General features: G+C 33.8%; 1 protein-coding gene across 2 annotated transcripts; it reads right to left on the bottom strand.

The window, feature by feature from the left end:
• Positions 1-1,796: 1,796 nt before the first annotated feature.
• LOC107918439 (protein FAR-RED-ELONGATED HYPOCOTYL 1-LIKE) lies at positions 1,797-4,083 on the bottom strand. 2 transcript variants are annotated; one of them, XM_016848004.2, is made up of 3 exons: positions 3,929-4,083; positions 2,210-2,829; positions 1,797-2,074 (listed from the first exon to the last, which is right to left on the bottom strand). In XM_016848004.2, exons 1-3 carry the CDS (start codon positions 3,970-3,972, stop codon positions 2,001-2,003), a joined length of 738 nt encoding a protein of 245 aa, XP_016703493.1. In that variant the 5' UTR covers positions 3,973-4,083; the 3' UTR covers positions 1,797-2,000. The 2 variants fall into 2 exon arrangements, with proteins under 2 accessions (XP_016703493.1, XP_040964623.1); XM_041108689.1 differs by lacking the exon at positions 3,929-4,083 and adding an exon at positions 3,041-3,928.
• Positions 4,084-16,005: the final 11,922 nt, after the last annotated feature.

Below are 16,005 nucleotides of genomic sequence, written 5' to 3'. Positions count from 1 at the left end.
TTTTGGCTCTTTGAGCAATGTTAATAAATCAATTGAACAAAACATTTAAGACATAACAACACAGTTCCAAACCAGGAGAAATCGTGACAATGAGAAGTACTTCCTTTTCAAACAAATCGATGAATTAACAACTTGCAGTGTTTGGGGGTATTGATGTAAGATTTTGTACAACTTATGATAGCCTCTTCTGCAATGGATTGTGTTGATGAATTACAAGTCTTGCTGAAGAGTAATGGGTTTTTGCTTTCCAACAAGGTGGCTATTAGTGTTTGGTTATCCGTGTGATTTTATATTTTTGAAATAACTTTTTTAGATGAAGATTATTCTGAGTTGATAATATGATATTAACAATAGTACCAATATTTAGTAATATAAAAATAATTAACTTCAATGTTATTTTTTAAAATAATTTTATATCATTATGATAATACAAAAATTATGACGAGTTTACCCTAATTCATATTCATTGAATCAAGACAAAAAGAATAATGAAAATAAGTCAAACTTTTCATTTTTTTAATATATGCTATCAAATAACATTTCAATTTTATTTATTTATGAGTGGGCTTTATTTCTTCTTCTTCATCATTTGAGAAATCTTAACTTGTCTATTATATTATATTTTGTTGATTACATTAATTTAAATTTTTAAGTTTTATTATTAATTAATTGAAAAAGAAAGTTACATTTTGTATAATAGTAAGTTTTTTAAATATTTTATAGTTAATTTTTATTCTCAACATCTAATAATTTTTTTCATTAATAAAATGTATTTTTCAACCAACTAAATAAACCAAATAATATAATAAAACATAAATGATATTGTGCTAAGTACCTAAGTACTACGTTATGATATTTTTTATTTTTAGGATACATAAAGCTATAGTAAAAGTTGTCCACTTTCATAATTATTGGTAGCCCAAAACTAAGTCCCACTTGTCAACTTTTAGTGAATATGAGAACCTAATCTGATTAATTCATATCATAAAAGTCAACAACTCAAATTTAATCAAGATGAAGATAAAAGTTATCGCAACTCAATGACTCAAAGTTAGAATGAGTTGAACCCAAAATGATCTCGAACAAAGTGACTCAAAATTATCAGAATCCAAATTAAATTGGCCCAGATAGAAAACAATCCAAATTTAAAATGATCTAAATCAAGAACTGACCTAATCTCAAAATAACTTGAATCTAGAAGGATCCAAACTCAAAACAATCACTTTTGAATTGACTCAACCCAAATTACCTAATCTAAGACCAACTTGACCTGTCTAATTGACAAGTCTACCCACATCCCAACCCGCCCGCAACCTTCCATTATTATTTATGCCTATCCCATAATATACGAATGAACCTATATGCCTATCCCATAATATACGAATGAACCTATAGTCACAATGACACTCAATACTTCCCATGGACTTGGTTTATAATGTAATTCAGTGGAATCACCGCAGCTTTAAAGCAAGAGTTTCCGTCACCCGCGGCCATGGCCTAATTGGCACTAAATAACCGAACCCGAACTCCTTATCTATAACGGAAATGACTTAATAATCAAAACATATACAACATTGTATAATCGAACACAACATACAAAAGCGATGTCAAATGGAACTGCGCATGACATAATTTATCTCTTTTCAAAGGTAAATCCCATGCATGAATATTGCTTGTAGTCAGGCAAACAAAACATGATAGCGAACATATTTCGTAACAACCAGTATAAACAATAGAACGATTAACATGTAAAAGACAAATTGAATGGAAGAATTATGAAACAAGAGCAACAAAAATAGCTGCATGATACCACATTTTTATTACACTATCAAATATATATACAATCAAACTTAAGTTGACTTGAAGATAGAAAGGGAAAAGACAGTTAGAGTTACCTCAAGACAATCCCAAAAAGAAGCTAATTTTTACATTTTGACTTTATTGTTAAGACACATACACAATGTATGAACATACATGTTTGGATTTAACTACTCCCTCCTCTATAGCATAAGCATCGAAAAGTACTGCTCGAATTCTTGATCAATGGTAGGTTTCCTTTTGGTTTGTTGAGCCTCTGCAGTAAAGTAAAAAAGTATACTTCTCATTTTATATATACATATATCTATATGAAGGAAAACCACATTAAATAATGTTTACGTAGTAAGATTGTAAATGCAATGCGTATATTTTTTAAAGTGCAAGGAAACACCTTGGTTGACACTCCATCGCCCGGATGAAAGAATATAAACATTTGGATTTGCCCCATCACAGTTGAGGATTTCTTCAATTTCCTTGTCTTGGTGTTGCTCTATGGTATAGTTTCCATATCGGGAGTAGATGTAATCTATGTCACTTCCATACTCTACAAGGGACTCATCTAGATTCTCAGCTAGCTTAGCATCAGCAGGTTCAGGCTCATCACCAGGAGAAGATACTACTTTTTCGACACTGCTTGATGCTACAGTTGTACCATCAGAATGGGAATGTTGGGAGCTGGATCCCCAATTAGGTGATGATGAGGAGGAAGCTCTGTCATATAGTAAATACTTAGCATCGGCATGCACAGATATTGCAGTATCCGAATCATCGGCAAAGCTATTACTATCTTTTGCCGATCCAGTTTCCAGTACATCACAAACAGCCCATGTCTTTCCTTGGAAAGTGCATGGACTGAACCCCTCTACTTGTGTGATACTGCCAAACGTAGGAGGCTTCAAAGATGAGCTTTGCTTCCAACATTGATGCTTTGATAAAGGCAAGCCCAATTGTTCAGGCTCTAATTTCCTTTTTTTGTTCAAATCAACAATGTTGATCGACTTCTCGAGAAAGCTGAAAATGATAATAGAATTGGGAATAAGTTAAAGAGGGAGTAGCTATATATATATATATCTCCAAAATGAAGAGGAGGGAAGGTAACCTACTTAGAAGATCGATTTCTTTCTAATATGCTGATTGAATGTTATAACAAACAAAAGCATCCAAGATGGCTAGGCCATTGATCATTATTGGTTCAAGGTTTTAAACGAGATCAACAAGGTACCTAAAATCCGATATAATATATGTCATGACTCGACTTGCTGGGCCATGTTCTGAGACACAAATAGGAATTGTTCTCTTCGAGTCTTGGTATCCATTTTGTAGAGTGCATTCTTTTGCATGTGAAGATGCGAGTTTAAATATGTGGAGATACATCTAAAGGTAACAAAACCTTGAGGGGCCTATAAATGATTAGCACAAGCGTAAATGACAATATCAAGGAATTAATAGTAATTTTCTCAATTATGAAAATTGTTAATTTGTCCCATATGGTTAGGTCTTGAAACTTCAAGTTAAAGGCTTCAACAAGTTCGAGCTTTGCTGAATTAGTGAGGACTTTATGGTATAGAGGATCATATCATTTATGTACAGCAGCAAAGTGAATGGTGTACGGTACCTCCTAATGCCATTAAAAAGCAATGAACAAAAATGAATAATTGACATCAACCATGACCTTAAATAAGTATTATGTAAGTTTATAAAAGGTTCTTTCTTTCACATCTGAAAATAGCAAGTGAAACAGAGAATATTCATTACCATAATTTGTAAAAATTTCCCTCAAAATATATACTGTGAAGCTAAAAGGGTAGAAGTAAAAGAACCCCACTAAGCAAAGAGAAGCACAGATGGTAAACGACAGTTGCAGAACTACTAAACAGCAAAGGATCAGATTAGATATATTAACTAACGCCCACAATATGTACCAAAAAAAAACTAACACCCACACACAAAATCCTCTTAAATTAGTAAAAATGTTAGCTGATCCACTAACATAGAAAAACAAGTCGCAAGGGATGTTGATATCGAAAAAAGATTCCATGATTCCAAGAGAATAAACTACAAAGTACATGCAATCAAAGCAGGTAAGAAATTAAAGACCCAGAAACGGAACCTCTTAATCTGAGATGGGTTGCTGGTTTCATTATTTGTTTCCATTTTCTGCCGGAAAATCTTCGACTCTCAGTTGAGGCTAAAGGAGGAAACTTTAACTAAAGGACTACCTTTTTCTCCTCGTTTGTGGATATCCGATAATAAATCCGCCATTTTTTCACTTCTCATAAAGTTGAAATTTTCATCGATCCTCGGTATGTGAGCGTGGCACTACTGTAACCAATAACGTGTTAACACGTTGTTTTTGTTCATGTTAATTGTTGAAGCGTTTGTTTCGTGTTTTGAGGGAGCGCGTGAGATGATAACTCAGTAAGGACCATGCTGTGGCCACGTGAGTTTCTCGTAGTTTGCGAGATGTTTCGGTACATAGAGATCCCACTATTCAAGTTATTACTCTTTACCTGCTGATTCTTAAATTCTGAATGTTTAGTAGAAAAGTGAGACAATATAAATAAAAATAAAAATAAAAATTCGAAAAATGAATTGGATTTTCAGTAAGATTTTTTTATTAAGGGTTCAATTCGATCTGAATTAGTCTAAACATTTTTTTTGCTATTTTGTTGTATTTTTTATTGTTTTACTGTTATTTTATTATTATATTATTTCTATTTTTTTGTTATTATTTAGATAATGTAAAACTCTTGTTTTATTGTTAATCTTACGACAATTTTAGAGATATTTGTTACCTAAGTTGCAGTTATCTTAGTGTTATTTAAGTATAATAATTTTTTAATATATTTTTATTTTGTTGGGAAATATTTATTTTAATGTTTTTAGTGTATTTGATGTATTATAACTTTCAACTTTATTTTTATATAAAAATAATCTAAAAATTAACACGAGCAGGCCAGATCAGGCTCGGGTTTAGTATTTTCAATCAAGGTTGAGTGTCGATAGAATTTTAAGCTTATTTTTCAGGTCGGGTGTAACACCCTTAACCCGTATCTGTCGCCGAAATAGGGTTACGGAGTATTATCGGAGTTTACAATACAAATGAACAGAATTTCAAACATTTCAAAACATATCAATAAATACATTAAAATCAATTCAAAATATACATATTGTCCCTTATACGAGCCCTTCAGACCCAAAATACGTGTTAGAAACAAGTCGGGACTAAATTGAAAACTCAGAGAATTTTTCAGATAATAGTAAAAATTTTTAACTCTGCATGGGTCACACGGCCGTGTGGCCAGGCCATGTGGGCATTCGAAATAGGGACACACAGTCGTGTCCCAGCCCGTGTCCGTACCCATGTAACTCTTAGACTTGGTCACACGACCAAGCCACACGCCCGTGTGCTAGGCCGTGTACACTTCGAAGTAACCCCACATGCCCGTGTGCCAGGCCATGTGCTAAGCCATGTAACAGCCTGACTTGCAACCCTTTGAAAACTACAAGGGACATATGGTCGTGTGTCACACATGGCTGAGACACACGCTCGTGTCTCTGCCCATGTGAATGAAAATAGGCCATTTTACAAGCCATATTTCTCACCCAATTTGGCATCAACTTACACTCAAAAATTGTGCATGTAAACAAGCCATATTAAGGCATCCAAAACAAGCAAAATCAAGCCTTAAACATGTAGTATATTCACATACAACCAATATGCCCTTAAGCTCCTCAAATGAAAATTATAAACATGTTTAACCATGCATTCAATATAACCAAATGTTCAACTAAATTATATGGATAAGTGCATCATTACATATCATGTAGATCACTTTACCAAAACATACCAATTGATGTTAACCATGCCCTTCAATTTCTAACATAATTAGACATATATGTCTTACACAACAAGGTATCAATTCACAACCAATTCATCAACTCACAAAACACTTATACTAAATGCACATATAACTATCATTTTACCTTTCATCATTCAACCACCAATCAAACCACACACATCAACCAAATTAAGGTTACATATATACATACCAAAATATACCAAAACACAAGCCAACTCAGATGGCTATAATCACAACAAAACATATAGGCCAACATTAACCAAAATAACCTATACATACCATTATAACCAAACTTAAACCAACCAAAAGTACCAAAAGAGCCGATGGATAGTGTGATATAGCTCCGACAAGCTTCCAACCCGAACGAGCTTTCAATTCACTATAAAACACAAAAAATAACATATAGTAAGCATTAAAGCTTAGTAAGTTCGTATAACATAGAATTTAACTTACCATTTAAGCACATATTAAGTAAGTAAACAATACATATCCCAACACAACTTGGCCAAGTGCCTAAACACATATTCACCAACATGTTAGCCATGTAAAATCACATATAAACCAAATAATGGAAGAGCTCAAGAAATAATCAAATTTCCATATACATGTATCATCTATTTCATTTAACTATATACCATGTAATAACCTTTCCATGTATTTCATGCATATACCTGTAATAGTTCGTATCGAACTCATATCATCTGGTAACAGAATATTGACCATTGAACCATTTAGAATATCGTTGGATACTCAGGATAGCTCACATATAGTATGTTAAATTGTAATCCGTCAATTTCTATACATGTATGCTCATACGAGCTATGAACCGGTATGCCCTCTCGAGCTATAAATCGGTAAGCTCATATGAGCTGAGAATCGATAAGCTCTCACGAGCTGCAAATCGGTAAGCTCATACGAGCTATGGTGTGTCCGTAACACATGCAGGACCTCAACCAAATCAATAACCCTAATGACATGTCATTTGTATCCTACGAATTCCTAAGGTTCAAACGGGACTCGATAATCGACATACGTCGTCGGATATACGATCTGCATTTATACATGACAATTATACAAACCACACACGTATAATTCAATTAAAACATTTAAATATTTAATTTAATTACACAAACTTACCTCGATGAGTAAACGTAAATACGGAGGCGATTAATCTGAAATTCTCTCTTTGCCTCGATCTAACTCCGTACGAGGTCTGACTGGATCTATACGGATAAATTTAACCTAATTCAATATATTTCACATTCAATTTTTTCCAACACATATTTTGTCAAAAATTGCTATTTTACCCCTATACTTTTAATTATTTGTAATTTAGTCCCTAGGCTCGAAAAATGGAATTCATGTAATTTTACCCCTACCCAAGCCTAGTTGATTTTTATTCATGCTTATAACAGCGCAAATATTTCACAAATTCACAAATTTCACTATGGATTTATCACATTTTTCAATTTAATCCTAATTGATAATTTCACCAAAAATCCTTTTACAAAAGTTATTTATCTAACAACAACCATTTATTTTATATCATCAAACTTCAAAACTTATATATATATTCATCAATGGTAAAACCCTAATAGTTTAACAGTTTCACAAATTAGTCCTCGGGCTAGCTAAATTAAGCTACAACGATCCCGAAAACATAGAAATCATTAAAAACAGGTTAAAAATTCATACATAATTGAACAAAAATGAGCTTGCCGAAACCTAGCACCCAAAAATGGCTTTATTTTGTTTGATATTCGGTTGGGAAAGATGATACAAAATGATGTTTTACTTTGGTTTTATTTATTATTAACTTTAATTACTTATTTCCGAAATTAACCTTTAAATTCCATTCAAATTTCAATGTTGCCAAACCATTATCATCCACTATCTCATTAATGGGCTAATTACCATATAAGGACCTCCACTTTAAATTTCTATAGATATTTAATACCTTTAGTTATTAGAACTCAACTTTTGCACTTTACGCGATTTAGTCTTTTTTTTATCAAATTAAGCATGTAAACAGTAAAATTTCTTAACGAAATTTTTATACGGTAATAATATCATGCTGTAGACCATCAAATAATAATAAAATAAATTTTCTGACTTTGAATTTGTGGTCCCAAAATCACTATTCTGATTTCACTAAAAACTGGTTGTTACAACCCTCCCCCCTAAAGGGATTTTCGTCCCTGAAAATATTACTAGAAAAGAGGTTCGGATATTGCTTTCTCATAGCTTACTCAAGTTCCCAGGTAGCTTCTTCTATTCCGTGTCATTGCTAGAGAACTTTTACTAAAGCTATGTTCTTATTTCTCAATTCTTTCACCTCTCGTGACAAAATTCTAATCAGTTCTTCACTATACAATATATCATGCTGAATCTCGACATTTGTCAGGGTAATAACATGTGAAGGGTCAAATCGGTACCGTCATAATATAGACATGTGAAAGACATTACGAATTCTTTCAAGTTTTGACGGTAAAGCTAATCGGTATGCAACATGTCCAATTCTTTCTGTAATCTCATACGGCTTGTTAAATCTTGGACTCAGCTTGCCTTTGTGACTGAACCGAAAAATTTTCTTCCAGGGTGAATGTCGATTTCCAAGGAGATTTTCGAGGGATATGCCAGTAAAAGGAGGCATTCGGAACCTAATAAGAAAGTTGAATTGTTTTTTAAGAAGTGGTGGCTGCAAACAACCATCTTGCTCTGGCAATAGAACTTTGAGATGGATGAGAAATTTTGAGGAAAAAATTTCCTAAGTGGGGGAGAGTTGTAACACACCGCCTAACGAAATATTAGTGTCTAGATTCTATTTAAGTAAATAAGGCAAATGATATAAGTTCCGAATAGAGATAGTGTTAGAACTTGACCAATTATAGGAACCCTTTTAAGCACACCTGTGATGCCCGTATGTTGGCGGACACTAGGTTGGAGCATAATGGTCAAGAAGTGTGTTTGGTGAGGAAAGATTTGCTTGAAAGATTTGCCTAAAAGCTTTGATAGCACATTGAGTGGGCAAACTCCATTATGAATAATGGAAATTATCTTTATGATGTGAGTTTACATCAGTAGTGTGGAGTATTCCATAAGGTTGGCTTTTAGCCAGTCAAGATGGGAGGAACAATAGTCAGGAACCAACTAAAAGAGAATCGAGATAGCTAAATACCAAAGGTAGGTACTTGATTAGATTTGTAGATTTTCATAAGACCACCTAATGACTGATGCGACGTACAACAAGTTTTAGTAAAGACTTGGGTTGAGTTAAGTGTTGAAGGTAGGGTAAGGAGAAAATATCTTCTCTCTTCCTTTTCTTGAGATAATAGGACTAGAAGAAAGGTGAGGTATTCCTCTAAGCTAAGTCTGAGACCACGTTGTTTGAACCAGATTCCCTTAAAAGTAGGGAGATGCCCGATAATTGGGCGAGCTCTGAATTTAATAAGTAAACTAAGTATTACTTCAACGGGTGAAGTGTTGTCTACCCTGCTGATTGTTTTGGTGTGTTAAGTGGGTAAGTAACCAATATTGGACTAAGGCAAGAAATAGAAAGGAATAAATCAATAGGAAAAAGAAGTCTAGTAATTTATTAAAGAAACTTTTATAATAGGGTCGTCACCAAAACGGAATGACGCGCTAAATGTGATTAGTTAAGATACCAACTACGCTTTAAACTAAAAACTAAGGAAAAATGATGGATTGAGGCCTAAAGGTATGTTATGTAAATACAAATATACCCATACACGTCTCGTTATAGCTGCCAGGCAATCATGAGGTAGATTGTAAGGATTGAGACACATGTTAAATATCCATAAGGACAAAGGTAAAGTATTAAGGTAACCCAGGTAAAAAATGGGGGACCTTTCTCCTTTTTCTTGAAGAAATAATCTCTGTTTATAAAAAAGGAGGAGAAATGAAGAGAATTCCTCTCATCCTTCAAGCTGAGTTGAAGATATGAATCTAGGCTCTAAGATGCCCCATGTTAAGGAAAGATCTACAACCTTACTTACTAAGCTATTAAGAAATAGGTCGGTCATGAGTAAGTCAGATGTGAACGAGTCTGTCAAGTATGAGTCTGCATGAAGTGTTTATGTCTGTCTCTGAAGTCAGCTAAAGGGGTCTTTCAGGACTAAAGACGCGAATCTCTGAAAGGAAAAGTCATGGCACTTTGAAGATCATATAGTGTAAGACCATGGTTGGGCGATTGCATCATATGAAATATGTAAAGGATGATTGGGTGAGTACCAACGTTGAGGGGCAAACCTCACGACTGTGAGTTTAGGCAAATCCCTATTGTCAAAAACACCAATTTTCGTATAAGTGAGCCTTTGTGGCTATCTGTGTGAAAAGAAACCCTTTGTGGTGAGCTCTGTTGAGAGGAAGTCTTTATGGTCATCTCTGTTAAAAGGAAGTCTTTATGGTGATCTCTGTTAAAAGGAAGCCTTTATGGTCATCTCTGTTAAAAGAATGTCTTTGTGGCTATCTCAGTTAAATGAATGCCTTGTGGTAAACTCTGTTAAAAGGATGCCTTGTGGCAAGACTTTGAAAGGAAAGTCTCTATGGCTAACTTTGGAAAGGAACGCCTTTGTGGCAGAATCTGAAGAACAGATCGAATGATGACCATATGAAGACAAAGCCTTTGGTCGGACATTAAATGAATGGTGAACTCTATATAGCTACAAGTGATCAATAGAAAGACTAGTGTGCGCCAGAGTACTTGGCGAGGCAAAGATGTGAGCTAAAAGTAAGTACAGAGAATGCACTTAAGTAATAAAGATATGGGCAAATTCTTATATAACTAAGATAATGATAAAACTAATGAGTATGGAATAAGTTATTAAGTTTGATAATAAGTAACTGAATAGGTTAAGGATTATGTAAAGGTAAGATTTAAGAAATGATATAGAAAGTAATGATATGTTAAGTATAGTACGTACAAGAGAAGGAAAATGATTTTGAAGAAAAAAGATGGCAGTCTTAGTATTGTACCCACTAAAAAAGGTAGAAAGGTCAAGAAATACTCCAAGGATGTGCAAAACAACATGTGCAATGTAGAATGAATGAAAAAGGTATCTTAAGGTTTAGCTCGCTAAGTTTTTAAGAACATATAAAAGTTGTTTCTATTTTTAGGCCTGTAAAGGAATGTACGGCGAGATGATGTGAAGCAAGTGGCGCGCTAGGCTTTTATGCATATAGAGTAAAACAAGTGGCGTGTTAAAGTCTGCGCTAAATTTCATTAAGTAGTATTCCAAAGTATACCCAGTAGTCTAAAAGATAAATTAGGAAAGTCTGAAATCTTATTGTGCCGAAGTGATAACCATACATTGCATTTTTATAAGAAATTTTGTGGTAGCCATAGATAGTCATTTGTACATAGGAGAAATGTAAATGTAGCCATACAATGTACGCCATAAAAACTCTGTTATACGAAGATAGACATTTATATCAATGAATGAAAAGGAAATTTTCAAACAGCTATATGTAAATTTTGCATGTCAATTCTGAAGAAAGTCCTTGTCCATGGCACATTCTGGAAAAGGCGGATGAGCCACATTTATCGACTAGGGTTTCTGCGTGTCCCAAGGTGATGATGGTCAAACCTCACGCAATTGCGAGTTTAGGGAAATCCATATCGCAATTACGATAGTTCAATTTTAATGCCTGAGTGGCATCCAAACAAAGCCTTTGTGGATTTTCCAGTAATGCCTTTATGGCATATTCTGTCTGGCCTTGTGGTGTACTTTGCTAAGTCTATGTAGGGAATTATGTATCGCTCTTGTGGTAAGTTCTGGATACAGTCTGAGAAGTTCTCCGATTAAAAAGTCTCTAATAAGGATATGATATGTATGAAGTTATTTTGGTTTGAATATTTCTGTGAAGTAATCGAATGGATTTGAATGTTCAGAGAGGTTATCCATTATGGTCATTTGTCAGTTTAACGTATGGACGTATAGTTAGTTATAAGAGTTATGAAAATTTCCATTGGTTTGATTTCGTCCGTGTTATGTAGGGTTGAGAAATCTTAGTTGTGGGTATCCATCATATTTGAATAGTATCATGTTTTGACTCTGGAATTATCTGATATTTGCGCCATCTGTCTATTTGGGTATTGTTCTGTTTTGTAACAAGAGTTGTGAGGAATACTTCTGAATGACTTGATAGTTTAGTATCCATATAAGTTTTGTTGTGTATTGAAATAGAAAATGATTCGGTTGGTATATTGATGGTATTTAACTCCATGTGGGAATTCGCCAAAAGAATAAGTATTTTCCAATGAACAGTATCTATAAAAATTTGTTCTGGGATAATCGTTGTAAGTTTTCTGAATAGAGAATAAGAAGAAAAAGAAGAAGTATTAAATGGTATGATTTGAAGTAAGCCAATAGGTCAAGTTAGGGATGATTCGTTAAGAATGGTAACTAGCGTCTAAGTATATAATTGTTTAATTTACAATGTGATGGTATCCACTAAAGAAATATATAGAAAATCCAAATATTCAAGATGAAGAATTCAATAAGAAAGGTTAAAAGGTACGTTGTGTCCAATCTCAATCTCACTAATTTCCTCAAACTTACAAATGTTATGGTTATGTTTCAGGTACTGCTATATAACTGAGTTCGTCTGGAGAGACAATGCTAGAGAAGTAGTGGGAAGAAATACTATACATAGAGTGGACATCTTTTGATAGTGGCATATTGTAGGATTATGCACTAAAGAGTCTATCTTTAGATACCCTAAGTGTTGTAATAAGTTTTAACAAAATTGATGTAATGTATTGTTTTAATTTTTTCCTTTGTTCTTTAAAATTGAGTCATTCAATAACATGAAAAGAAAAATGTTTTAAGTAAAGTGGGGGTGCTTGTTAACTGTTTTGAAAATTTTGTTAAGGAATACATGAAGTAGCATTCGAGATCTGGACCCAGTGAATCCGATCTGGTTGAGGGCATTACACTCTCTTTGAATCTTTAATTAGTTTCCCAAAAATCCTTCTTCAAGGCTGCAAAAATCCCTCCTTTATTTTCGAAAATCCTTAACTTTGATCTCCTGATCCTATTGATAGATGGCCATTGCTTGTTGATATGTCGCTCCTTTTTTTGGTTGCTACCCTTTCACTATTTGAATTGACGATCCGCCACCTGGAACTCGCCGACTGGACTCAAACGACGAAGATAAACCCCTTCGTCTTTTTTTCTTTTTTTATGCTTTTTCATTTTTATTTTCTATTTTTATTTTAATTTTTTTTGCTTCTCTTTGTTGTTGTTACATTAGTTTGGTTATGGTTGGTCTTTTTCTTTGGTTTTTTTTTGTAAAAAAAAGTTATGTGCTAGGTGGTAGCGTAACACCCCTAACCCGTATCCGTCGCTGAAACATGGTTATGGAGAATTACCGAAGTTTTCAAATCATATCATTAAACATATTAAAACCAAGTCAAGACATACATATTGTCCATTACACGAGCCCTCGAGGCCCCAAATACGTGTTAGAAACAAGTCAGGACTAAATCAAAAACTCAGAGAATTTTTTAGAAAACGTTGAAAATTTTCAACACTGCAGGGGTCACACGGCCATGTAGGCATTCAAAGTAGAGACACATGGCCATAGCCCAGCCCGTGCCTGTGCTCATGTAACTCATTGACTTGCATCACATGGCTAAGCCACTCGCCCGTGTGCTAGGCCGTGTACCCTTCGAAAAAAACCTCACATGCCCATGTGTCAGGCCGTGTGCTAGGCTGTGTAATAGCCTAACTTGCAACCTTTTGAAAGCTACAGGGGCACACGGTTGTGTCACCTAGCCGTGTGTCACACACGGCTGAGACACACGCCCATGTCTATGCTCGCAAGGACGAAAATAGGCCATTTTACAAGCCATTTTTCTCACCCAACTTAGCACATACCTACAACCAAAATTACACATATACACAAGCCATAACAAGGCATCAAAATCATGCATAAACAAGTCATATACATATGGTATAATATCATACAACCAATATGCCCAAAAGCACCTCAAATGACAACATCAAAACAAGTAACAATATAAACAAAAATTGCTCAAATGATCAACTAAGGCTTAAATTTTTTTATACCATATTGTACCATTTAGTTTACCTATCAAAAACATACCAAAAGGTACTAAATATGTCATTCAAGAATTATCACCAAGTAATCATATAATTCACTTATAACTAATGCATCGAATCACCACATTCACATGCTTCATAATGACACCTACCATATGCATATTTGAACTATCATTCCATCATCTATCTTTCAAACATAACTAGCCAAGCATAAACCATTTTAAGGCTAATATTTACTTGCCAAATCTATATCTATTACACCACCAAAATACCAAAACTTAAGCCAAACCAAATGTCCATTTCAACTTCAAAACACATTATCAACATTAGCCAAAATACCTATACATGCCATTATAACCAAAATTAAATAATCGAAAGTACCAAAAGAGCCGGTGGATAGTGTGATATAGCTCTGACAAGCTTCCAACCCGAACGAGCTTCTGATTCACTATAAAACATGAAAAATAACACAAAATAAGCATTTAAGCTTAGTAAGTTCGTATAACTTAAAACATAACTTACCATTTAATCACAAAATAGGTAAGATAAACATAACATATCCTAACATAATTTGGCCAAATGCCTAAGGACATATACACCCACCATGTTAGCCATGTAAATACATATACAAACCAATAATCATGGATGAGCACAACAATTGATTAAGTTTCATAGACATGTATCATCTAATTCAATTTCTCATATACCATGTAACAACATTTCCATATAATTCATATGTATCCTTGTAATACTCCGTAATGAACCCTTACCATTTCATATTAGAATAATGCCTGTTGAACCATTAGAATATTGTTGGATACCCAGGATAGCTCACACATAGTGTGTTAACTCATATAACTGTAATCCGTCAAATCTTGTACATGTATGCTCACACGAGCTGTAATCAGAATGCTCATATGAGCTATGGGTCGGAATATAGCTACACGATGTTGCTCACACAAGCTATGGAGTATCCACAACACATGCCAGACCTGAACCATCGGTAGGATGTTCAGGACCAGCACCCGAATCATGTAAACCCTAATGACATGTCATTTGTATCCTACAAATTTTTAAGGTTCAAACGGGGCTCAGTAATCATCGTACATCGTTGGATATATGATCGGTATGTACGTATAGCAATTCACAGTACAATTAAAATTCAATTAAAACATATATGCACGATTTAATTACACAAACTTACTTCGACGAGTATACGTGATACAGAGGTGATTAATTCGAGACTTTCTCTTTGGCTCGATCTAAAGCCGTACAAGGTCTGTCTTGATCTATACGGATAAATTTAGCTTAATTTAATATGTATTTTAATCAATTTAACCAAAAACCATATTTTGACAAAATTACCATTTTGCCCCTATACTTTTAATTTCTTTGCAATTTAGCCCTAGCTCATAAAAATGGAAATTTATGAAATTTCACCACAACCCACTATAGTTGAATATCAATTAGGTTCGTGAAAGCCCTACATTTCATTTATTTCACAATTTCACCATGTAAAATTTCTTTTTTTTAATTCAATCCCTATTTGACAATTTCATCAAAAATCTCTTTACAAAAGTTGCTTATCTATCAACAACTATCCATTTTCTATCATCAAACATCAAAACTCATGTATATTCATTAATGGTAAAAGCCTAATAATTTCATAATTTCACAAATTAGTCCCTGGGCTAGCTAGATTAAGCTACAACGATCCCAAAAACATAGAAATCATTAAAAACGGGACAAAAATACATACCAATGGAAGGTATTTAGGGTTGCCGAAAATTCAAGCTTCCATTTATACTATTTTATTTTCATATTTGGTTGAATATGAAAGTAAAAGATGATGATTTGTTTTTATTTTATTTAATTTATCATTTGTTTACCCATTTATTAATTTAAACTTTAAATACATTAAATTTTACAAAAATGCCAAGCCATGAACATCCGCTATCGCTATTTATGGTCTAATTACCATATAAGGACTCTTACTTTAAATTTATATATCTATTTAGTACTTTTAGCTACTAGAACTCAACTTTTGCGCTTTACGCAATTTAGTCCTTTTTATCAAATTGAGCATGTAAACCGTAAAATTTCTTAACAAAATTTTTATACGGTATTACTATCATGCTGTAGAGAATAAAATAATAATAAAATAAATTTTTTGACTTCATATTTGTGGTCTTGAAACCACTGTTCAGATTTCACTGAAAACGGGTTGTTATAGGTAG

This window comes from Gossypium hirsutum, chromosome D13 (assembly GCF_007990345.1).
Source record: "Gossypium hirsutum isolate 1008001.06 chromosome D13, Gossypium_hirsutum_v2.1, whole genome shotgun sequence".
In the NCBI taxonomy this organism is placed as follows: domain Eukaryota; kingdom Viridiplantae; phylum Streptophyta; class Magnoliopsida; order Malvales; family Malvaceae; genus Gossypium; species Gossypium hirsutum.
This window is presented reverse-complemented; position numbering and strand designations above follow the sequence as displayed.

Bases quoted from the DNA above. Each gene is read 5' to 3' on its own strand.
- LOC107918439 (XM_041108689.1), bottom strand. From the start codon at position 3,192: ATGTATCTCCACATATTTAAACTCGCATCTTCACATGCAAAAGAATGC. The intron at 2,830-3,040 runs GTACCTTGTTGA...TATCATTTTCAG, and splicing joins TATATTATATCGGATTTTAG to CTTTCTCGAGAAGTCGATCA. The intron at 2,075-2,209 runs GTGTTTCCTTGC...ACTTTACTGCAG, and splicing joins GCGATGGAGTGTCAACCAAG to AGGCTCAACAAACCAAAAGG.